The sequence below is a fragment of the Stegostoma tigrinum genome, chromosome 7, assembly GCF_030684315.1.
Source record: "Stegostoma tigrinum isolate sSteTig4 chromosome 7, sSteTig4.hap1, whole genome shotgun sequence".
NCBI lineage: Eukaryota > Metazoa > Chordata > Chondrichthyes > Orectolobiformes > Stegostomatidae > Stegostoma > Stegostoma tigrinum.
This window is the reverse complement of record NC_081360.1, coordinates 63,186,956-63,212,124: the sequence shown is the minus strand read 5'-3', so window position 1 is coordinate 63,212,124 and position 25,169 is coordinate 63,186,956. Positions and strand designations below refer to the sequence as shown.

Genomic DNA, 25,169 nt, shown 5'->3' with positions numbered 1-25,169 from the left:
CACCTTTGATTGCAAAATTAGGAACAAATATAGAACTGACACGTGGCTGAATTATGTCTAAAAAATGTCACTAATATGAACATTAAGTCCTTACGTTGATCTTCGATGTATTCATCGAAGTTGAATATGAATTCTGTTTCATTTGTCATCGTATCATTCTGGCTTAAAGATGTGTTAGTTGGGATATAATAGCTGGCAGGTGGTGGCCATCGCACGCATTTATGTTTTAGGTTTCCCATGAACAGTTGCAGCCCTATTAGTGCAAACACGCTCAAACAAAAAACAGTCAGAATCATTACATCGGACAGCTTCTTCACTGACTGGATCAGGGCACCCACGATGGTTTTGAGACCTGAAAGAAACATGAAAAATTTGTGATTTTCTCTGGACAGCAAACGCATTCATTAAATTATCAAGAAATTTTCAGTTCTTCTCATAATTTATCAGTCAATCTCATGCAAAAGATCAATTACCAGAATAAACATGTATTTAATGACACTTTGCTGAAACTAGGATGACAGCAAATGAATGATCTGTTATATTAGACTAACGAATGGAAAGTTCTAGCTTTACTGCTGTTGAATGGAACTTCATGTACGTTGTGAATGGATAAGAATGTAGCTGTACACATTCTTAGTGAGATGCTTGTTTCTCTGAAACAATTCAATTTCATTTTATGTTTTGCATTTTGTGAATTCATTCATCTCACCAACTCTGAAATTATGACTATAGTGAACAGTGCAGCCAAGTGAAAGGCGCTTTGTACTGATTTCTCCAAACCTAAAATTTGTGAATCAACTTTTAATAACACACCTTAAGTTTTGAGTGCTAAACTTTGAAACTGCTTTTAATTATTGAATTTAGTTTGATAGATTATATATTACCAAAAATCATTGAGATTTATGCTTTTGTTCAAACAGGCCAAACATGAACAATAGTTTGAGACTCAAATTATTACAGCACTAATAGTCATCAATCAAGGACAGTCAGAATGTCAAAGCACTAAAGATCTCTAGGTCAAACATACACAACAATCACAGACAAAAATTCAGAATTTCAATGGCCTGTGGGATTGGGTGCAGGTGAAATTTGAAAACCTGCATTCCCAGAGGATGTTGTGGATCAAATAACTTCCAGAATGAGCTCCAAATTTCGAAGGGAAGGTACTCGTTTGCTGGGTGGGGTACTGGGAACCCACTTGTCTCCAATTAATGTCCTTTCAAATTACTCGAGAAATTAGGGCTGTTGTAGTATAGTGGTAGTATCCTTACCTCTAGATCAGGGTGCCTGCATTCAAATCTCACCTGCTCCAAAGAACTGTTATAACATCTCTGAACAGGTTGATTAGAAAGTGCCTTCTAAGAGAAACTTGTTAATGAGCCAAGGATTGCAAGAACAGAATTGTTAAATTTGATCTAAAACAGTTTTCAGTTGTTAGGTTTAATGTGAGAAGAGATTTAAATATTTTTAAGTTTTTGGGACTTGAGCATCTTGTGCTGAATTTTGTTCTTTACCTCATTTTTGGCTATACATTCACTTTATACGTGACGAGGCTTCTGCCCTTCGAAGGCACAACCTACTCTCTTCAGTAATTCTGTGAGAGAATCCATCACAACCTCCACATGCCTTTAGTGCTGACACTCTGCTATCCGCACACACCCCCTGGTTACATCTGGCATCAATAATTGGGCACTAAACTTGCCCTTGGATCAATTAAGATATTTATATTTCAAAACGCAGGTAAATAAACAACATCAACGTGATATATGATCAGGGCCCAGAAATTATCCAGACTTTGAATTCACAGCCACACATTGAACATCCAGCGCTAAGTATATACAATACTGCAGGCAAACATATGATAAATGTTTTTTCTAACTTTGAACAATGACCAATCTAAATTGAATCTGTCTCATTCTATTGTCATAACCTATTAATGGGCACACACAATGAACATCACCAAATTCCCACTCATCAAGGAGGTGTTATAAAAGTTTAAATGGTTTGGAGTACAAAGGGATGCCTTAAATTGCTGAAGCTTTCGTGCATTCATCATGCTGATGTGTAGCATTTTGATTCTTCATCTCCTCATTTGCATATGATTCAGTATCTTTTCAGTCTTGATTTTCAATTTGCAATATTCACTCATTTAATCTGATTGTAGAAAGAACATTCAACAGAAGGACATTTTCAGAATGCATTGAGTATTTACAGGATAAGGAAGGGAAAACTAGACATCATATGTTGAAAACCACTCATGCTGGATTTTACAATTTCTCGTGCAAGAAATTGCTAAACATCAAGGCTGAATACACAAGCAAAAAAAATCAAAAGCAAGGAATCCTATAAACTACTTCTTTTATTTCTTCTGATTCCTGCTTTGTGTTTTTTTTTAATTGCAAAGAAGAAAGATCAGCCATAGTGCTTAACCTATCTCTCACCTGGAATGACTGAAATTGTTTTCAATGCTCGGAGAACTCTGAATGTTCTCAACGCTGAGACATTGCCCAGGTCCACAAACTCTGTCACATATCTGTAATAGGGGAGGGCACACACAAACACAATGACAGGACACATAGATACAGTTGGAGATACATGGGGCCTGCTAGCGCCTTACACCAATTACTCCTTACCTGGTATTACAGAAATAGTTTTCAAAGCTCTCAATACTCTGAAAGTTCGAAGAGCTGAAACATTGCCTAGGTTTACAAATTCTGTTACATACCTGTAGAATTAAATCACAGTTATTTCAGCTTTCAACAAATTTTAATATAACTATAATGTTTGGTCTTTCACTCTGGTTATAGTAATTGTATTTTTATTTTCCTCCTTTGCTGGTTTGTCCTGAAGGTAATATAAGTTATGGTGTAATTCCATGAGTGCTCACCACCCTCAATTAATCAAATTCAAATGCTATTCTTCACATTAAACCTAGACATTGTAAATTACCACACTATTCAAAACAAGGATACATCACTGTGTTCATACTGATATCCTCCAACATGCAATTATCAGATTTTTTTTTAATCTTCTTCCCTAGATCAAGTACAACTGACAAGCCCCACTTCCTAGGGATCATAGTTTGGGTCTTCCTGGTCAAGATGGCTCCCTTTTGCACATGATGTACATTCACTCACTAATTGTTCAATGGAGTGATGACAGAATTTTAAACAAATGAGCAATAGGCTTCTTGAACAATTGGTCTGAAATTTTCTGGACTAAGAAGAAACCATGACAGAAGTGCTGTTGCTGATTATCGTAAACAAATCAACACATAATACAATGATAGTAGGAACTGCCAATGCCGGAGAATCTGAGATAACAAGGTGTTGAGTGAGATGAACACAGCAGGCTAAGCAACATCAGAGGAGCAGGAAGGTTGACGTTTCTGGCCTAGGCCCTTCTTCAGGAAATGGTCTAGTCCCGAAACATCAGCTTTTCTGCTCCTCTGATGCTGCGTGGCCTGCTGTGTTCATCCAGCTCTACACCTTGTTATAACACATGATACATTGCTACTTTTTGAAATATTGTTCTACAGATATGCTTGCAATGGTGGCCCCAATTGAAATTAGCAATCTTGATGCTTTTAGAAAATACTTACGCCATAAGGATGACACTGAAATCCAACCAGTTCCACGGATCTCGGAGAAAAGTGAAATTATCTATACAGAAGCCCCTGGCAAGAATTTTTATAAGCGATTCAAATGTGTAAATACCAGTGAAGGTGTACCTAATGGAATTATAACAATAAAAAAACTGTTCAGTTATTTAATTGGCAACTATTATGAAAAAGGGAAGCTTCCATAAATCTCAAGGTATAAAAGCTGAGATACTAATTATTCATTTCCGATGTTAAAATATCCTTCAGTTCTATTACATTAAATGTAATGCTATTCTGCAGCAGAATTGTTTTTTGTCTTACTCATTTCCAGGTTAACTGCAGAGTCTTGAGTCTTAATTAAAATGTAAGAGAATGTGAAGGGGTTCCGATACATTCTAACGAATTACTTTGCTTATAAAGTAAATCTGTTTACTAAGTACATTCACCAAATATTACTACAGGAAAGAATTCTAGAACATATTCAAGACAGTTTACTAAAATAAAAATCACACGAACAATGAACCAGATGATGCTAGATTTGTTGATGAATAACAAGCAGAATTAATTAATGATCTGATGATTAGGAAAGATCTTGCAAATAGGTTAATTTGATATTTGACTTGAGAAACAGAGAAACAAAGGGAGGGAGACAATGTAAAATTGAAACCAAGGCTTTAAGTTTAAAGTGAGGCGAACATCAAAGGAATGAGAGATAAATTGATGTCTGTAAACTTAGTTGAGAATTTTGAGGTGTCAAGAACAGGGTGGATGGATAAAAGTAGGTCCAGTGATGTTATTAATATGAACATTCTGTAGGCATCTGTTAAGGTTCCACAAAAGAGATGTTTAAACAAGTGAATGGAATTTAAAGCAACTCATTTAAAATCGAACGCTCTTATAGATCAAAGAATTTATTTTACATTGGTTATATATTTGACACAATAGATGCTGAATTATTTTGGTTTGTTAACACATCTTAAAAAATATAAATACTGTAAATTCAGAAGTATACAGAGAACTAAACACTTACTCTACATTCTTCGTCCAGTCTGGAGGATTATACAGGGTCATAAACACACAATTGGTCATAATAGTGCACATGATAAGCATGCTGAACAATGTAAGATTTAGTCAAGGAAAGCAAACATAATAAAACAATGCACATTTTCTAATAAAGTTGGGAAGAATAACATATACAAACATATAACTATAATGTCTGGTCTTTCACTTTGGTCAGAGCAATTGCATTTTTATTTTCTTCCTTTGCTTGGTTGTGCGGAAGGTAATAAAAGTTATGGTGCAATTCCATGAGTGCTGACCGCCTTTGATGAATCAAATTCAAATGTTATTCTTCATGTTTAACCGAGACATTGTAAATTGCCAGACTATTCAAAACAAGGATACATCCGTGTTGACACTAATATCATCCAACGTGCAATTATCAAATAAATATTTTATTTCCCTCTCCCCAGCTCAGGGACAAAGGACAGCTGACAACCCCCACTAATGGAAGATCAAAGCTGGGGCAGTAATAGACAGAGGAGCCCCTCGAGCCTGTTTCACAATTTAATAAGATCATCACTGATTTGATTGCTTTAACATTGCCTAACATAAATAATCTTTTGCCCCAAGATCACGATCTAGTTATCTCTGCCTTAAAAAAGTTTCAAGCACTCTGCTTCCCCTGCCTTTTGAGGAACCAGGTTTGAAACACTCACTAAGCTCTGTGAGAAAAGAATTTTTTTTCGAATTTATTTAAAATGGGCAACACTAATTTTGTAAACAGCGATCCCTACAGCTAGATTCTCCCACAAAACGGAGTATCCTTTGCACAGAAAATATTCTTTCCTGCCAATTCCCCTCAGGATTTGGTGTGTGTTAATTAAGTTGGCTGTTTCTCTTCTAAATTCCAGCAGGTACAAGCCAAACCTGTTCAACATTTCCTTATGAAACAACCTGAACCATTCCAGGTAGTAAACCTTCTCTGAACTGCTTCCAATGCATTTACATCACTCCTTAAATAAAGATAATGTTTAAACTACTCCAGTTGGGGTTTCACCAATGCCCTGTAAAATCTAAGCATAACTTACAGAATTTACTATTCAATTCCTCTTGCGATAAATAAGTACATTCTATTACCTTTCTGAAATACTTGCTGAAAGTACAGCTTAACCTTTTGCAATTCATAAAAGAGCACATCTGGTACCTCTGCAAGTTAGAGCTCTTCAATCTTTCACCAATATGTTTCCTTTTTCATTCTTCCAGCTTGACAAAATGAACAATTTCACATTTTCCCCACATTACACTTCATTTGCTCAATCATTATCCAATCACATGAAAATTGTGGTTCCTTTTTAGCCTCTTCTGCCCTCTTCACAACTTTCTCCCACCACTGCATCCCAAAACCAGCCCAGCTCATCCCTGCCTCCCTAACCTATTCTTCCTCTCACCTATCTCCTCCTCCCACCTCAAGCCGCACCTCCATTTCCCACCTACTTACCTCATCCCGCCCCCTTGACCTGTCCGTCCTCCCCAAACTGACCTATCCCCTCCCTACCTCCCCACCTATACTCTCCTCTCCACCTATCTTCTCCTCTGTCCATCTTCGGTCCACCTCCCCCTCTGTCCCTATTTATTTCAGATCCCTCTCCCCCTCCCCCTTTTCTGATGAAGGGTCTAGGCCCAAAATGTCAGCTTTTGTGCTCCTAAGATGCTGCTTGGCTTGCTGTGTTCATCCAGCTCCACACTTTGTTATCTCTTACTTTCTTAACTATCGTGTTATAAGCACACATGCCTCCTGTTACTTCATCCATACAATTCGTATATATGGCAAAATTTGAAGCTCCACCTCTGATATCTGTGGCACAATGTTGATTATATCATGCCAATTAGAAATGATCTATTTATGCCTTCTCCTGGTTTCCTGACAGCCGATCTTCTATGCCAATATGTTACCCAGACACTATGAGTGTTTTAAATTCTGCAATAAATTTCATTTTGGCATCTAGTCAAATGCCTTCTGGAAATCAAAAGCACAGTATATCCACTGTTTGCTGTGTATCCACAGCACATGTTACCTCCCTTGAAGAACTCCAATAACTTAGGCACAAATAACTTACCTTCCATAATTCTGATCCAGTCTAATTACCCTGAATATCTCTTAATGCCCCACTACAACATTTCACATCAGACAAATTAGCATAGGTGGGCCATTAAGCCCATTGGGCCTGCTCTGACGTTCAGTAAGATTATGGCTGATCTGTTGTGTTTTCTGTATTTTCCAGTCCAATCTACTCCTAATAACCTTTTATTCCCTTGCTAAACAACAAGCTTTCTGTTTTCAGCTGAAAAGTATTCAATGATCTTACCTGTATCGTCTTCTGAAACAAAGTCGTACAACTTTCAGAGAAAAAAAAATCTCATTTAAGTCCAAAAAAGTGATCCACAATTTTAAACTGTTTTCCCTCGATCTAGTTTCACCCACTTTTGGAAAAATCATTTCTACATTCACCTTGTCAAGACCATGCGGAATTTTGTTTACTTTAGGTTTAGTGAAATTGAAAATCAATGACAGAATTGGATACAGCACGGATTTCCAAAAGGAAATCATGTTTGACAAATCTACAGGAATTTTTTGATGGTGTAACCAGTAGATTTAACTAGGGAGAAGCAGTGGTTGGGCTTTCAGAAGGCATTCCATGTATTCCCACATAACAGCTTGGCAGGTAAAGTTAAATCAGATAGGATTCGGGATAGTGTACTGACATTGATGGAGAACTGGCTGGCGGACAGGAATCAAAGGTTAGGAATAAACAGGTCACAGTCTAAGTATTGGGCAGTTACCCTGCGATACCAAAGGGATTGATGTTTGACATCAGCTATTAAAAACCTGCATTCATGACTTACATGAGGGAACTAAATGCAATATCTCCAAGATTGCAGATGACACAAAGCTAGATGAAAGGTAAACTGTCAGGAGGATGGAGAGGTTCTTCAGTGTGATTTGGACAAGTTGACTGACTGAGTGAACAATAAATGAAGTGTGGCTAAATGTGAGGTCAATCAATTTGGTAGCAAAATCAGGAAAGAAGGTTATTATTTGAATGGCTAAAGACTGGGCACGGGGAAGGTATTCTTATACGCCTGTCGCTGAAAGCAAGCATGTAGGTGCAGAAGGCATTGGAGAAGGTAAATCACATGTTGCCTTTCACAGCAAAAGGGTTTGAGCATTGGAATAGGAGTGCCTTACTGCAATTGTACAGGGCTTTAGTGAGACCATACCTGGAGTACTGTGTGCAGTTTTAGTCTCCTTATCTGGGGAAGAATTTTCTGGATGTGGAAAGAGCAAATGAAGCTTTACTTGACTGATACCTGGTATGCAGGACTGACATATGAAGAGAGGAGAGGCTGGATCAGGTAAGACTATGCTCACTAGAAGAATGACAAAGTCGGGGGGGGGGGGGGGTGTGGTTTCATAGAAGCTTATGAAATTCTAACAAGACTAGACAGGATAAATGTAGGAAGGATATTCCCAATGACCTGGAAATCTGGAACCAGGGCCACAGTCTAATGATGCAGGGTAGGCCATTTAGGACTGAGTTGAAAAGAAATTTCTTCATCCAGAAAATGGTTAGACTGTGGAATTGTCTGCCATAGAAAGCAGTTAAGGCCAAAACATTGAATGTTTTCAAGAAGGAATTAAACACCATTCTTCGGGCTAAAGACATCAAAGTGTTTGGAGTGGAAGCAAGAACATGGCATTAAGTTAGATGACCAGCAATGACCATGGAGAATGGCAGAACAGGCTCAAAGGACTGAATGGCCTACTCTTGTTCTTATTTTCTATATTTCCAAGTCATTCCTCACTCTTCTAAACTTCTCTGAAAGAAGATCAGATTATCTAACCTTCCTCATAAGAAAGTCCACTTATTTTGCACATCAATTGAATAAATCTCCCCTGAATCACCTCCAATGTATTCCACCCTTCCTGATTCCCCTGATGGGTGAGTCCAGAACTAGAGGACACAGTTTAAAAATAAGGGGTAGGCCACTTAGAACAGAGTTGAGGAAAAATTTCTTCACCCAGAGTGGTGGATATATGGAATGCTCTGCCCCAGAAGGCAGTGGAGGCCAAGTCTCTGGATACTTTCAAGAAAGAGATGGATAGAGCTCTTAAAGATAGTGGAATCAAGGGTTATGGGGATAAGGCAAGAACAGGATACTGATTGTGGATGATCAGCCATGATCATAATGAATGGTGGTGCTGGCTTGAAGGGCCAAATGGCATACTCCTGCACCTATTGTCTATTGTCTTCCTTAAATAAGTACAGCAAAACTACAAACAGTATTATCTTTAATAGGAACTTATAATTTCTCTCTTATTATGAATGTTAAGCTAACTGATACATTATTCTGCTTTTTGTCTCCCTTCCTTCTTGAAAAACGAAGATATTGAAGCAGTTAAAGAAGTCGCCGTGTTCCAATTTAATTCAACTTTCACCAAATCTATTGAATTTTGGAAAACTAAGACTATCACCACATCAACTACCTCACTAATCACATCTTCTAAGGCCTAAGGATGAAATCCACCAATATCCAGGGAATTTTCAGATTCATGCTCCATAAATTTGCTCAGTATTACTTCCCTAGTAGTTGTAATTTAATGGAGTTCCTTTGATCCTTAAACTTCCTGATTTCAAGTTATTTTTGGGATATTATTCATATCATTTATAGTTTTATTTTTACTTTAGCACTTTTTAAGGGTCTTTTATCCAAATGGGTATTTTCTGATAAAAGACAGTGAGCCAAGAACCTGATCCTGAAGAACGAAAGAGCTCATTTTGCCTACCAAGCATTGACAAGAGAAGGAAAGCCCCCCTCTTCCCTAGCAAAGCAATATCACTAGCGATGCAACCAGGGTAACTCATCAAAACAGCAAAGGTGGAGTTAAGAAGAAGCACGAGGAAAATCAAGACCAATGATGGACTGAGAGAGCTATGGTATTGCAACTACTTGCCAACAAGCACAACACCCAGGGGTTTCTTCAGTGCCACCAAGACATGTAATATATGGACCCAACACACTTGGCATCAAACCACTGCTGAATAAGGAGGGAACCCTTTTGACAGACAAAGAAAACATCAGCCTCTGATGAACAGGAAGACCTAAACTGTAACACAATCATCAATAAGGATGTGTTTGAGGAAATCTCCCAACTCCTTGTCAGAGATGATCTTGGGTTCCCACCTAGTGTGGCAGAAGTTGAAGTTACAATTAGACACATTAAGAGTAGAAGCGCTGCACAAGTAGACAGGTTTCCAGCAGAGATTTTGCACCTTGGAGGAGCAGAGCCTCCCCGTCATCTGCACCAACTGTTCCTGAAAATTTGAGAAAAAGAATTCCTGCTGTTCTCAAGGATGCTGCCATTGCCACCATCTTCAAGAAAGGAGACAAAGTGGACTGTGTGGACTACAAAGGGATCTCCCTACTCTCCATCACTGGGAAGATCATTTCGAAAATCCTCGTTAGGTGCCTTCTCCCAGTCTCTAACACAATCCTTCCTGAAACCCATTGTGGCTTCCAACCAAATCATAGAACTATGGACATGATTTTGAGCACTCAGCAACTCAAAGAGAAACTCGAAAAACAATACAAACCACCCTACATGGTGTTCACTGACCTGGTCAAGCTCATTTGATTGGGAAGTCCTACGAAAGACACTGTGAAAGCTCAGCTGTCCAGTGAAATTCATCAACATCCACCATCTCCTCCATAACAAGATGTCAGCAACTGTCCTAAACAATGGTGATAATTGCAGAATATTTTGAAGTCAGAAGTCTTCAAAGCTTGGCGCAATTGGTTAGCACGTGGAACTTATATACCAGAGAATTGGTCTCAGCATCAACCTCAAGAAGACTCAAATCCTTTACTAACTTATTCCAGGTCAATTTCCAGTCCATCTCTGCAATAAGATTAATGGATAAATCCTCCCAAATGTGGAGTATTTCCCATACCTGGGAAGCTACCTCTCATCTAAGGCTGAAATCAGTACGGAGATTCAACATTGCATCCAATCTACAAGTGTAACTTAGTATGCCTGGGGACAAAAGTCTTCAATGGTGGTGATATCTGTGCTGACACCAAGATTCTGTGTATTAGCCAATCAGTCTTCCAACTCTCCTATATGGTTCAGAAACTTAGACTACATATAAACACCACCTCAAGGCTCTTGAGAAGTACCATCAACACTGTTTGAGACAGATTCTCTGCACCTTCTGCGAGGAATGGCACATTAACATCTGCATCCTTGAAGCAGCGATAAGAACCAGTATCAAGGCCATAATCATCTGAAACCAACTCCATTGGGCCAGCCACATACTTAAGATACCTGAGTTCTGACTGCCTAAACAAATTTTCTTTGTCCAGCTCAAGGAAGGCACTTGAATGATAGGAGGCTAAAGGAAGCAATTCAAAGATTCCCTGAAGGTTTTCCTTAAGAAATGCAACACAGATGTCAACACATGGGGTATCCTCATTCAGAAGTGACTAGTTTGGAGGAAACTCCTGTATGAAGGGACACAATTCTTTGGGAAAAGGAGGTGGAAAAAGTAATGCCACTGACCACAAGGCCAAGGACTAGTTTTGTCTCCTGGATATAGTTGCTGAATGTGTGGTCAGAGATTTCACTCTAGATCAGGTTCATTGACCACACAAGGACTGAAAGATCCTACGGCCAGTGACATAGAATTTACTAGGTGGACAATAATATTCGTTAGCGGGTGATTGCCAATGATGACATGCTAAGACAGAGGCAAGACAGATGTGAGCGAGAATACCGACCATCAACAAAGCTTCAAAGGATCTAACACATCCCTTCTCCTCGGTAAGGAGATCAGTTCAGTCCAGACAGTTTCATCGGAAAGCAAAAAAGGTGGATTGATCTTGATGCATATAACATCATCATAATAACAGTTGCCAGATTTTGGATGCATTACCTGCTATGATTTTGAATGGGATGGTAATAGAGAATGGTGGAAAGGTTAGGTATGGTTGAAGTCTACATCTCCGACATTTGGCATTGCACCATTGATTGTTATCATTTAATCTTTACTGCCTCCCACCCTTTCACAGATATTGTATTTTGTTCTTTACCCATCAATCCTTCTTTCATTTGCTTAAAACATTTATATCTCTAATTTATCCCAAGTCTGATGAAAGGTCTTCAACCTGAATAAAATCACTTCTTCTCCACAGATACTGCCAGGCCTGCTGAGTGTTTCTGCCCTTTTTGTTTACATTTCAGAATTTCTGCATAAGCAGCATTTGATTTTCAACTACTGCTTCCCTGCCCAACATGCCTTTCCTTCCTTACTCACTATACTATATTGAAATGCAGCAGAGTTCAGACCCCAGACATAGATACAATGAGTATCAAGAGAACTCTCTTGCGCTATCGATAAACAATTTGTAAATTGGGTTTTATAACATTGTGTAATACCATACCTCTGGAGGCCTCTTTATGGTTTATAAATACAAAATGTAACGATTCATATAAAAATGATACGACAATCCTCTGCAGTATGTCATGGGAAAAGTAGACCTAGGAAACCAATGATATGAGCCTCCCTATTTCATCAAATATATAAGGTATTCTGATAGCTTCTTTGTGCTACAGTCTAGACCCCAATTACTTTATGTTATACCTCACCACCTCTTTCGTGACCTACATTGACAGCTGAGGGGTAGATCTTTGTGCTATTTCTGACCTTTTAACTATCCACCTACTGTTCTGAAGCTACAGTGGCAGTCTCACTGTGGTACAATTCAAACTTCGCAACTCGGTAATGGCAGGCTCCCGCTTGACTGCAATAATTTCACTGTCCATAGTGGACAACTGACGACAAAGTCTCAGAATCAAAAACTAAGTTGCTGGAAAAGCTCAGCAAGTCTGGCAGCATCTGTGAAGGAGAAAACAGAGTTAATGTTTCAGGTCTGGTGACCTTTCCTCAGAACTGAAGTCTCAGAATCTTTGTTTTTGGGAGAAGACTTCTGTATATTGTTATCATGGCGCCCACTTTAAATGCCACTTGAGGAAACTGTACAGGTGAATGATGTAAATATGAAGAAAATGCAGACAAAATTGTCTTTTCTTGGATCCCGCCTCTTTCTGATGCATTTGAGATTATTTTTGGTTACAAAACTAGATAGGCTACTATCCTAAATCTGAATAGCTGGCACCATTAAATTATTAAAAACAGCGCACACATTACTAGTCGACCACATGTAGATCTCAACAATTTTGACTCACTGTATGTGTTATAGTGAAATAGGAGTCAGCAGTTTGTTATCACATCCAAAAGGTAATTAAATATTAATAATACACTGCACAAAAGGATATGAATGTACCAAAATCTTAATAGCTAATTTCCTTAATGGATTGAAAGGACTTAAAATGTACAAGGCAGGTGTGGCACTAAATCGGAAGATTGCCTTCCCTTTGTTCAATACTATAAAGGTCTGTAAAGGAAAAATAAAGTGATGATTAGAACAATAAATGTTGCCAATAAAGCATATTATACATTTTACAAGTTTTCTTGCATGAACCTCTGAATGTGGAGATGGTGGGGCAGATAATTTAGTGATGTCACTAAGTAAACAATCCAGAGGCCCAGGCTAATATGCTGGAGACATGGGTTCAAATCCTACTAAATTCCAAATCTGCCAGTGAATAATAAGCAGGTCTCAGTAGTGCTGACCTTGAAACTGTTACTGCTTATTGCTAAAACCCATTAGATTCATGAACATTCTTTAAGAAAGGAGATTCGCCATCTTTACCCAAGTGGGCCAACATGTGACTTCAGTTCCACAGCAGTGTTAACTACCCTCTGAAATGGTGAGTCACTCAGTTCAAACGCAATTGGGGTGTGGACAACAAAGGTTGGTTTTGCTACTGATAACCGCATCTAAGGAAACAATTAAAAATAACACCATTTATATTCATTATGAGTGTAGAATCATAGAATCCCAATGGTGCGGAGGCAGAACATTTGACCCATTGAGTCTACGCTGACCCTCTGAAAGGCATTCCACATAGACCCAGCCCCCTACCATACAATCCCGCATTTCCCATGGCTAATCTACCTAGGCTGCATGCCTCTGGACACTAAGGGGCAATTTAGTATAGCCAATCCATCTAACCTGCACATCTTTGGACTGCAGGAGGAAACCCACACAGACGCAGGGAGAATGTACAAACGCCACACAGGCAGTCCTCTGAGAGTGGAATCGAATCTGGGTCTCTGGTGCTGTGCTGAGAGATAGCAGTGCTAAACATTGAGGCACCATGTATTCATGCACCTAGTATTCATCATTAAATACCGATTAATATGCACAAACATTTCAAGGTGAAGCTAAATAATTACTTCAGAAAGTACCATTCAGATGGGACATTTAGTGTGCAAAAGCTATGTCGAAATCAAAGTCTGACAGCACATATCCACATGCTCGCTAAGCATAATAATTATTTTCTATCCCTTCCGAAGAAATGCTTACTCGCAGAAAATGACTTCTAATTACTTCCATATTTCCAGACCATTTTGTTATGTCCAATACTTTACAGATATAAATCAGCAACTTAGGACTAATTAAAAATATAAAAAGTAAGAGTCCACATAGAAGCTGCGGACGTACAGGCTATTCATTATAAATAAAATCAAAATACTGTGAATGCTGGAAATAAAACAAACACAGAAACTACTGGAGAAACTCAACAGATCTGGAAGCATCTGTGGAGAGAGGAAATTAACAGAGTTAATGTTAAGAGTCTAATACGAGTTCTGGAGAAGTTATAACAGGCTTGAAATATTAACTTTGTTTATCTCTCTACAGGTGCTGCCAGACCCAAGTCTCTCCAGCATTTTCCCTGTTTATTTCAGCCTACTGATCTGCTACTTCATTTAGTGTGATTATTACTGAATGTGCACATCAGCTCCACTTTCCCAGCTTGTTCCTATCTTCGCTGAGTAGCCAAGCATCTCTGAGTGATAGTCTTAGATACCATTCATCTGTGGTGCATTCACGGGCCCTTTGGGCTCCAGGATTTCAGGCATTTCCAAACTTCTAAGTAAAGGAATTTCCCATAATTTCAATCCAAAATGCCTTATCTTGAGATTATGACCTCCAGTTTATAGCCCCTCAGTCAAAGAAGCAAATCTCAATGTTTATCTTAAAAACTGTAAAATGTACACCTTTCAATCAAAACACATCTTATTCTCATAAATCCAGAAAATCTAAGCCTATTCTACTCAGCCCCTTCTCTTTGGCAAGCCCCAATAAGTTTTTGTTGCATTTCAAGGATACCAAAATGGATGCAGTACTGTAAGAGCAGTTTCACCAAATTCAAGGGAGGCATAGTGGCTGAGTAGTTAGCACTACTGCCTCACAATGCCAGGGACCCAGGGTTTGGTTCCACCCTTGGGCAATGCCTGTGTGGAGTTTGCACATTCACCCCGTGTCTGCGTGGGTTTCCTCCAGGAGCTCCAGTTTCCTCCCAAAGTCCAAAGATGTGCAGATGGATTAGCCATGCCAAATTGCCCATAATGTCCAGGGATGTGCAGGCTAGATGGATTAGTCATAGAAAATGCAGGCTTACAGGTAGGAGGGGTGAGTCTGGGTGAGATGCTCTTCAGAGGGTCAGTGTGGATTTGATGAGCTGAATGGCCTGCTTCCATGCAATTTTATGATTCAAATCCTTCTGTAATTGCACTAAGACTTTCTTACCCCTACATTTCAACACAAAGCTAACGAATTAAAACTAACATACCACTTTATTCATTGCTTTCTGTATCAGTATATCAACTTTCTGTGATTTATCCATAAAGGACAACCAAAATGCAGTGCCTACTCATTTCTTAGCTCTTAAAAGATATTTTGTTTTTCCATTTTTCTTGCCAAAATGGACAGTTTCACTTCATCACGAGCCTGCATTCCCTGCATCTGCCAGTTTATTGCCACCATTTAACAAGGCTACATTCCCTTGTCATTTATTTGCATCCATCTCACAGATTGCTTCTCCATTAGCTTTGTGTCATAGCCAGATCTGGTTACATGACACTTTGAATCTGCATCTAAGTTACTGATGCCATAATGTTCAGTGACAACAAACTTAAAATCTCACATGCAGACCAAGAGATAAATGAATCTACTGTGGTTGGATGTTAAAATTCCTGAGTTAGATGAATATCTTAGAATGTTTTGTGGATGATAATATTAAGGAGGAAGTGGAAAAGATTAGATGGGGGAGCTGAAAGCACAGTCAATAAAATTTTTGAGAGGAAAATAAAACAAAGAACTGCAGGTGCTAGAAAAAAATCAAAATTGTGGAGAAACTCAGCAGGTCTAGCAGCATCTGTGTAGAGAGAAACAGAGTTAACATTTTGAGTCCAGTGTTCTGACGAAGGGACACCAGTCCCAAAACATTAACTCTGCTTCTCTCTACACAGATTTTCAACAGACTGTCAAAATAAATTGTGAGGTACTGAAGTTAATAAATTATGGGTAAGTTTTGAAGACCAAATCATCATTGATTTCACTAACATGTATGAAGTGGCAAGAGTGAATCAACAGTCTGTTCTGAGAATCCCCAACTTCAATTTCCATTATAAAAACAGAATAACAAAACAGGTTAGCAATGAGAGGAGAGAGGAAGAGGAAGAGACATAGAAGGAGTATAATAGAGAAGAAAAGAACAGCAATAAGGAAGTATGGAAGAAATGGCTTAACAACAAGCAAATTATTTTCTTAGGAAGTCACTGCAAGGGGATGGTCATAGAGATATGTAGATGAAAAGGATTCACAAGAAGCACATTGATTGCCTTTAGTGTCATATTCCAACAAAACCAAGAGATGCAAGTTTTCCAAAACTAGTTATTCATCATCTAGAACGTAAAATGTATTCCCAGCAGCAACAGCAGAACAAACTCAATCTTCATTTCAGCTGCCTGGTGAAAACAAATTCATAATAGACAAGGGCGAGAATTAAATGAGAAACTAAACAACAAGATCAGTTCTGCACAGGTAACAATTATAAAGCATGAAGCTTTACATTCTACTGTTCCCACACAAAAAAAACCTTGGAAGAATCATGAGTAATTATTGCTAGTTGCATGTAATTTTACATATAAATAGATGTAATTATTGATAACATAACAGCTGCTATGTTATATGCAGGCAAGATTTTTTTTCAAGACAAATCAAAAAAGAAAAATCTCACAATGATAGAACTGTTTGTGTTATCACAGATGTGCATTCATTCAAAAATCCGATCAACACTCACTTTTTGTGTGCTGTAAAATGGGTCCAGGTCTTCCAATGGCTCAGAAACCATCCCTGGAGGTATATCACCATAAATATATGGTAATGATTTACCGGCTTCCAAATCACGATTTGGTTTTGGGCCATTTTCATCGTCATCCACATGATGGTCCTTGGGCTTCTTGGCTTTTTCCTCTGCAATGCATCTCTCAATAGTTGCAAGAGATTCTCGGGTAAAAAGGCGGAGGCTGTCTGGTCCTGGTGGTGCAAGCAGTGGCTGCGCCATCTTTTCATTGTGCACCTTGGAGATTAACCTCTAGCGTCTTACGTAAGAAGGACCTGGATTAAAATAAAATAATTATTTCATAATGTATTTTAATTCAAACCTACTTACAGAATTAGGGACAGAAAAACTGCAGATGCTGGAATCCAAGGTAGGTGAACAGGAGGCTGGAAGAACACAGCAGACCAGGCAGCATGTGGAGGATCGCAGCAGTCAACGTTTCAGGTATTACCCTTCTTCAGGGTAATGCCTGCTCCTTTCCTCAAGATGCTGCTAGGTCTGCTGTGTTCTTCCAGCCTCCTGTTTGTCTACTTACAGAATGCCTATCATTACACAGATAAAGTCTTTGCAATCAACTTGAAACTGTTCTATTTCAGAATTGTTTCAAACAACAAACATTTTGTTTTATTTATGACTTGCTTCTCACCTGTACTTTGATTTTCAATTTTCGAGTTTAATGTTATCTTACTCTTTGGTAGATTAGAATAAATTAAAAAGGTGGATTTCTGTTACTTGCATTGCCGTTTACATTGTAAAGAATTCCCTCTGGCTCCAACAGCTATCTGGAGAAAACAGCTGAAATCTTTCCAAAATTGGCTAAGACAGCAGAGACTCAACCAAAGAGAAGATAAAAAAAAGACTTATTGAGCCAGGTGACAGGATCCAGACAGCATCTTCCTGGCAGTGGCCAATTACCTGGGCATCACCTGAGCCACAATTCTTAATAAGGGTAGTAGCCAATGGAGAAGAGCTGCCAACACAATCAAAGTAGTACCCAGCTATCGATGGCCATTGCTGAGGGCTGAAATTGCAACATTGCCCCTGTTGAGTGCCCAAAAGGAATACCTGTTCAAACTCTGTCAAGTTTCACCAGATATTCGCCCCATGTCATGGAGGGAAATGGCAAATGAATGCAGAAAGTAGCCCTTCACTGGTCTCATAAGTGGCTCAGTTCGTTTCTGGATAAGTAGCTCATAGCCAGCTTTCCCAGCACTAACAAAATGGTATCACAACAGACCAGCAATGGGCACACAATTGATACCTCCTATGACATTCTGTCGTACGTCTCAAGTCACAGCCCTTCACCACAGGCAAGTTAAAACTGGAGCAAATGTTAGTAATATGCTTTTTGCTGTCATTCATTCTCAAGCAAAATAAAAAGGCACACTTCAAAAATAAATTAATTCTTCCCTTTCTTGTCCTTTTTCATCATGAAGAAAAATTTCTGTTTAAAACAGCTACTTGCCAATCCACTCTTTGGTATATTGTAAAAAAAAGTTTTTAAAAAAATTTTAAATATTATTGAAAAATGCAAAAACAGGGAGGCAGATTATTAGAGATAATGGGAACTGCAGATGCTGGAGATTCCAAGATAATAAAATGTGAGGCTGGATGAACACAGCAGGCCAAGCAGCATCTCAGGAGCACAAAAGCTGACGTTTCGGGCCTAGACCCTTCATCAGAGAGGGGGATGGGGGGAGGGAACTGGAATAAATAGGGAGAGAGGGGGAGGCGGACCGAAGATGGAGAGTAAAGAAGATAGGTGGAGAGGGTGTAGGTGGGGAGGTAGGGAGGGGATAGGTCAGTCCAGGGAAGACGGACAGGTCAAGGAGGTGGGATGAGGTTAGTAGGTAGCTGGGGGTGCGGCTTGGGGTGGGAGGAAGGGATGGGTGAGAGGAAGAACCGGTTCGGGAGGCAGAGACAGGTTGGACTGGACAGATTATTATATGAGTAGTGGCAGTTTAGGAAAAGCAGAGGTGAAATGAGACTTAGGTATCATGGTGGAATAGTCGCTGAAGGTTGGCACACAGGTGCAACGAACAGTGAGGAAAACTAACGGCATGCTGGCCTTCATAGTGAGAGGATTTGAGTATCAGAGGAAAGATGTCTTGCTGTAGCTATATGGGGCCTTGGTGAGGCCACATCTTGATTGTTGTATGCAGTTTTGGTCTCCCAGTCTGAGGAAGGATATTCTTGCTATTAATGGATTCCAGTGAAGGTTTACCAGACTGATTCCCAGATGGCAGGACTGACATATGAGGAAAGACTAGATTGATGGTTCTTATATTCTCTAGAATTTAGAGGAATGGGGGGATCGAGGTGGAATCTCACAGAAACATATAAAATCCTAATGCCACTGGACACACTAGACATGGGAAGTATATTCCCAACATTGGGGATGTCCAGAACTAGGGTCAACACTCTAAGAATAAAGGGTAAACCATTCAGGACTGAAACGAGGAAGAACTGCTTCACTCAGAGTTGTGAACCTGTGGAATTCTCTCCCAAAGGAAGCTGTTGGAGCTAGTTCATTAGGTATATTCAAGAGGGAGCTGGATGTGGCCCTTGAGGCTAAAGGGATCAAGAGGCTTGGGGGCAGGGCACAAATACTGAGACTGCATGCGAGCCATGGTTATACTGAATGATGCTGCAGGCTCAGAAGGCCAAATGGCCTACTCCTGCACCTATTTTCTATGTTTCTATGTTATTATTCTAATCATGGACCCTGAACTTGATGGACAGTCTCGTGAGTAACTCTATGAAAGGAATTATCAAATACATGGATAAACAAGTAAATTAACAAAACTTAAGGCAAATATACAAAGAAGTTAACCAACTGAGACAAATGCTCTGAAGCAATAAGGAAATATAATATCGCTATAAACAATTTTCAACAATATATTTTGCTCACTGTAACCTGAGAAGATTACTTATTGTGGCATGCCTCCATTTCTGATCTCTATTTTCAAAATCAGTAAATCTGTAACTACATGTATATACAGACAAATGGATTAGAAATAGGTGTAGGTCATTCAGCCCATTATGCTGGCTTAGCCATTCAAATAGAACTCAGTCGTCTGGTTATAGCCTCAACTTTACACTCCTGTCTATTCCTTTTGACTTGTTTGTCAATCAAGAATATATCGAACTCATCCTTATAAACATTCAATAATCCTGCAGGACAAAGTTCCATGTGTTAATGACCTCTGACAGTAAAGAAAAAAAATTCTCATCTTCACATTAAATTGAAAATCCCTTGCATTTTAATGGCATTCATTGGTTTTAATCTCTTACGTTGAAATCCACTCAGCGTCTTATGTATTTCAATAACATCATCTCCAATTCTTTTATATTCTAACTGATTCTTTATTTTCCCTTTATTAATTCAGGGGATGAGGGCATCGCTGGCTCGGCCAGCATTTATTGCCCAACCCTAATTACCCAGAGGCCAGTTGTGTATCAACCACATTGCCGGGGGCCTGGAGGCCATACCAGATAAGGATGGCATTTTCCTTAATTCCAGATTTTTAATGAATTCAAATTACACCATCTGCCGTGGCGGGATTCAAACACCAAGCCCCCAGAATATTACCTGGGTCTCTGGATTAGCAGTCAGCGATAATACCACTAGGCCATTGACTCCGTGTGGGGGAAAGACCTAGCCTGTCCAAACTTGCCTCATAAGACAACTCCTTCAACCCAGGAATCAGTTGATTGGACTGAACTGCTTCTGATCCAATGATATTGTTTAAGTAAATAAACTGAAATTGTATAAAGATGTGGTCCCCCTATTGCCCTGTACAACTGCAGCAAAACTTATCCACTTCTATACTCTGTTCTGCTTACACTAAACAACAACATGCCATTCGCCTTGCATCTGTAATCCATACTTTGACATCTATATAACTATGTATTCCCCAAGTTCTGTAATTTCTCTCCGTTTAAATGCTAGATTGCTTTTCAAGTTTTCTGACCAGGGGACAGGCTCACATTTTCCAAAATTATACTCCATCTGCTATGTTTTAGTCAATAATCTACCCATATTCTTTTGCAGACTCCTTGGACTGAATCTTATGTTTCTTTTTGGCTAAGCCCACTTTGCATTGTGTTTTTGGGAGGGATTTCTGCTGTGAGGCCAAGCGAGCTGACCTGCCCTATTTTGCCAAACGCGCCTCATTAACTTCCTACTACTCCACTGTAGCATCTATAACATCTGCCCCATTCTTGCCACATGCCATTCCCGGAACAACGTGTGGCTATCCGCTGAAGCAATGACATCCCTTACACCTGCACTACCTATAAAAGCCAATTGTGCACCAGGACGAGCGCTGATATTTTGGAGCTTCCTTGCTTGTTATCAGATAGAGTGAGAACATATTGGCAAAGGGGAAGATGGCACTGCCTTAAGTGAAGCTGTTGGGTGTGGTCCTCCAGGGCATAGCCACCCAACCCCTGCTTGAGGCCAGGCAGCTCTTTTCAAAGGACCAGCAGAGGTGACTGCACCACCACACTTAGGCAGATTGGTTGGAAGTCAACTTCAGATCAGTACGGCCTCCAGTACCGTGAAGCAATGCAGAACGAAGGTCAGTGACCTTCTGCACTCTGCCCAGTAAGTGCCACACTCCTCTCTCTATGCTACCTCACATACATCATCTCTGCTACTGAACCCACCTTCCACCACAGCTCATGTTCTGCCACTCTATAAATTTCTGCCCATACAGCTATGCCCAATATTCTTTCTCCGTAATAGACCTAATGCCTGGTTTTTGCTGCATGTCAAGTCAATTACCCTGCCCACTCTAAATATGGTCACAGCCATTCTTCTCATCATTGCCCACTTCTGATTTCCAGCGTAATGAAGGGCAACAGTGAGCGCTCCTCTACCTGCAGTTTTCATCCTGAACCTGAATGTTCTGGTAAGCCCCCAAAATATTCACACCTCCCTTCTAGTAGTCCATCCATTTACCCCACAGCCTTCACTCTTCTCCAAGTGCCCACCCAACGCACCTATACGCATCTACACCTGCCTATCCCTCCCAGCAAGAGTCTAGGAATATTAAGTGACCGTGTTGGGTGTGGTCCTCCAGTGCATAGCCACCCAACCCGTGCTTGAGGCCAGGCTGCTCTAGACTGTACATGGCCCTCTATCCTGCATTACCCCATTCCCAGCCATGCTGTATCAGATCCCACCTCATAAATCCTGCTACCCTTCATTCACAATTCTACTGCAAACCTGCAAAAGCTCATCCCAAAGATTAAACTGCCGAGGTCAGTCCTGTGGCAACAGCTGTAACATTGACACCCACCCACTCCAAGACCACAAAAAAAACACTTCCCCCTTAGTTTCTGAGGACAGATCCAATGGGTTGACTGTGGTACAACTCCTCGACCAACAATACGTGCCCAGAGCCCTGACTGGTGCATATACTTCTCCCTTACAGCATTAGCCCAAGCCTCTGGACTTGCTGCCACATAGCCAAAACACTGATTGTAACTGACTCCCTGATCAACAGAGTCACAGACCCTAATAGCAGCCAATTCCCTGGGCTGGTATTGGAGGCTGTCTTTGACTTACTCTGCCAAGACACCCTGATGGGTGCCTCAATGGCCTTCATTGAGGAGCATGTCCTAAGGCCTTGTGACATGGCTGCCTACTTACACACATGCTATAGGCTTATTGCATAAGTCACAGGTGCATGTGTGAGACTAACATAGCCATTTTACAAGATGTGCATGTCCCCTAGACTGAAAACAGTTTTACAGTAAGGCAAGCTGTGCCAATTAGCACAGCAAGGCAAAGCAGGGATACTATGAGCATGCAGGTAGGCAATAAGTCATGAGTGCTAAGAGGACATGTGAGTATCCCTGACATGCAGCCTGATCCAGTCTGTGAGCTGGGTTTGTGTCCCTGTGTGCAAACTATCCGTACTGCAGACTTTTAATGTTAGTTGGTGGTGTAGCCTGCAATGCAAGTCTGTGTTTCTAGAGCACACTGCCAGTGAATAGATGAAGTGTTAGGATAATGGCAGGCACCAGATGCAGATATCCCTGGAAGAAGGGTGTGTGTCTCTCGTACCCGTTAATTGTGCCCTGGGCTGAGGTCTTGTCACAGCCAACATGGATACAAAATGGAGAAAGCTCCAAGCTGTATTTGTCAGGAATAGGCTCTGGCTTCATTGTCAAGTTTTCCTGACATCTAGCTTGTTTAGGTAAAAATTGGTAAGATGGGGGGCTAAATAATAATGAGGCAAGTTGTGGCTTTTAACAAGGATTAATCCTCATCAATGGGCATTTCACTGTCGCCAAGCATGAATTTCAACATGCCTCTTGCGGAAAGTATTATAAATACATCAAGATGATCTCAACATTGAAATGGACCTTACCAGACTTCTCATTCAATTCTGCCACACATTTCACGATAGCTCACATTGCCCAAGACCCTATCTCAGATTCTTTCCCTTAAATCTTCTTCACAACTTACTTGCGTACCTATATTTGTATATTGGTCGGATGTTTAACAATCGCATATATGTTTTCCTCATCCAGATCATTAATATAGGTTGCAAGTATCTGGGCCTCTAAAACTGGTCCATGTCGCACTCTATTGGTTTCAGTTTGCCAACTGAAAATGACCCATTTATCCCCATTTACCGGATCCTCTCAGCAAGCTATTTCCCTGTCCAAGATAATATCTCACTTCTAAAGCCATGAATTCTTATTCTTATTTTGTGTAATTACCTTTCATTTGGCATTAATTCAAGTGTCTTTTTGATATCAAAATACACCAGATTTAAAAGGTTCTCCTTCGTTCACGATATTTGTTACTTCCTCAAAGTCGAATAAACTGATTAAACACAGTTTTCCTTCCATAAAATCATGTTAATTCTGCCTGTGTACACATATGTTTGGTGTGTCCTACTATAGATTTGACCATTTCCCAATGGCATTTGTTAGACTGACTGGCCTGTAATTTTCTACTCGCCAATTCCCTGCTTTCTTGAATAGGGAAGCTGCATTTCCTGTTTTCCAATCTGATGATAGCTTTGAAAAATGTTATACCAATGTGTCTACTATCTCAGCAGACACCACATATCTGCATTAACAATTCAAAACAGTTTATAGTACAGTACTTGAAAAAAAACACATGGCTGACCAACAGGGCAGCTAGAACATCATAATTATAAGAATGAATAACCACTGGCCTCAGCATTCCACAATTATATCCAAATTATTGTCCAATCTAAACAGCAACTCAGTAATAGGAAGCATTAGTGAAAAAATAACTGGGACTATCTTGAATGTTAGGACATACAGTGGTAAATTGAAAAGATAGTCTATGTAAAGCAAGCATAAGAGTGATGCTGTTAATGTGGGAAATAGGTTTCCAGAAGGTGTTTGATACATTGCTGCATGTGAGAAAATTTACAGGTCATGGTAAAAAAAGGAACAGTGACAATGTGGACACAAAATTAGTTGAGTGATAAGAAATAGAGTAATGGTCGAAGGATATTCTTTGTGCTGGAAAGAGATTCGTATAGGAGTTCCCTGGGGTCAGTATTGGGATCCTTGCTATTCCTGAAAATATATTAATGTTCTTGATCTTGATGTGCAGAGGACGGTTTCCAGGTTTACAGATGATACAAAACTTGGAAGATGTATAAACTGTGACGAGGACAGTGTGGAAATCCAACAGGTCACTGTCAAGTCAGTAAAGTGGCCAGATGGGTGACAGGTAACATTCAGTGCCCAGAACTGTGAGGTGGTGCACTTTGATCATAAGAACATTAACAAAGAATACAAAGTAGGAGGCTACAATTCTAAAGGGGGTGCAGGAGCAGTGGAGCCTGTGTGTAGATGTTCAGAGATTATTGGAAGTGTAGGATAGGTGGAGACAGTAGTAGGTAAAGCATATAGTGTTCTTGACTTTATTAGCAAGTGTACAGAGTGCAAAAACAACTAGGTGTTGTTCAAGATATTTGTTAGAACTCAGCTGAAGTACTGTGTACAGTTGTGGGTGCCATAATATGGCAAAGATGTAAACTCATTGGAGAGAATGCAGAAGTGATTTTAAAAAATAATTTGAGGAATGAGTAACTTCAGTCATGAGACTGAAGAAGTTGGGACTGGTCTCTTTGTAGGGAAGAAAGCAAAGAGGAGATCTGATGGAAATTTTCATGAGCAGACAGGACAGAG

At 39.9% G+C, this 25,169-nt stretch overlaps 1 protein-coding gene across 6 annotated transcripts in view; it reads right to left on the bottom strand.

Annotated features, from left to right (window-relative positions):
* scn1laa (sodium channel, voltage-gated, type I-like, alpha) overlaps positions 1-25,169 on the bottom strand; it is a 176,456-nt gene that overhangs the window by 133,660 nt on the left and 17,627 nt on the right. For 4 of the 6 annotated variants that reach the window (XM_059647324.1, XM_059647328.1, XM_059647326.1 and 1 more), the window contains exons 2-7: positions 16,935-17,251; positions 13,000-13,117; positions 4,632-4,722; positions 3,602-3,730; positions 2,442-2,533; positions 95-352 (exon numbers count right to left, since the gene is read on the bottom strand). In XM_059647324.1, the coding sequence (XP_059503307.1) occupies positions 95-352; positions 2,442-2,533; positions 3,602-3,730; positions 4,632-4,722; positions 13,000-13,117; positions 16,935-17,198 (952 nt within the window). In that variant the 5' untranslated portion in view covers positions 17,199-17,251. Of the gene's footprint in view, positions 1-94; positions 353-2,441; positions 2,534-2,633; positions 2,726-3,601; positions 3,731-4,631; positions 4,723-12,999; positions 13,118-16,934; positions 17,252-25,169 lie in introns of all 6 variants that reach the window. The other 2 variants (XM_059647325.1, XM_059647329.1) reach the window with 1 other exon arrangement.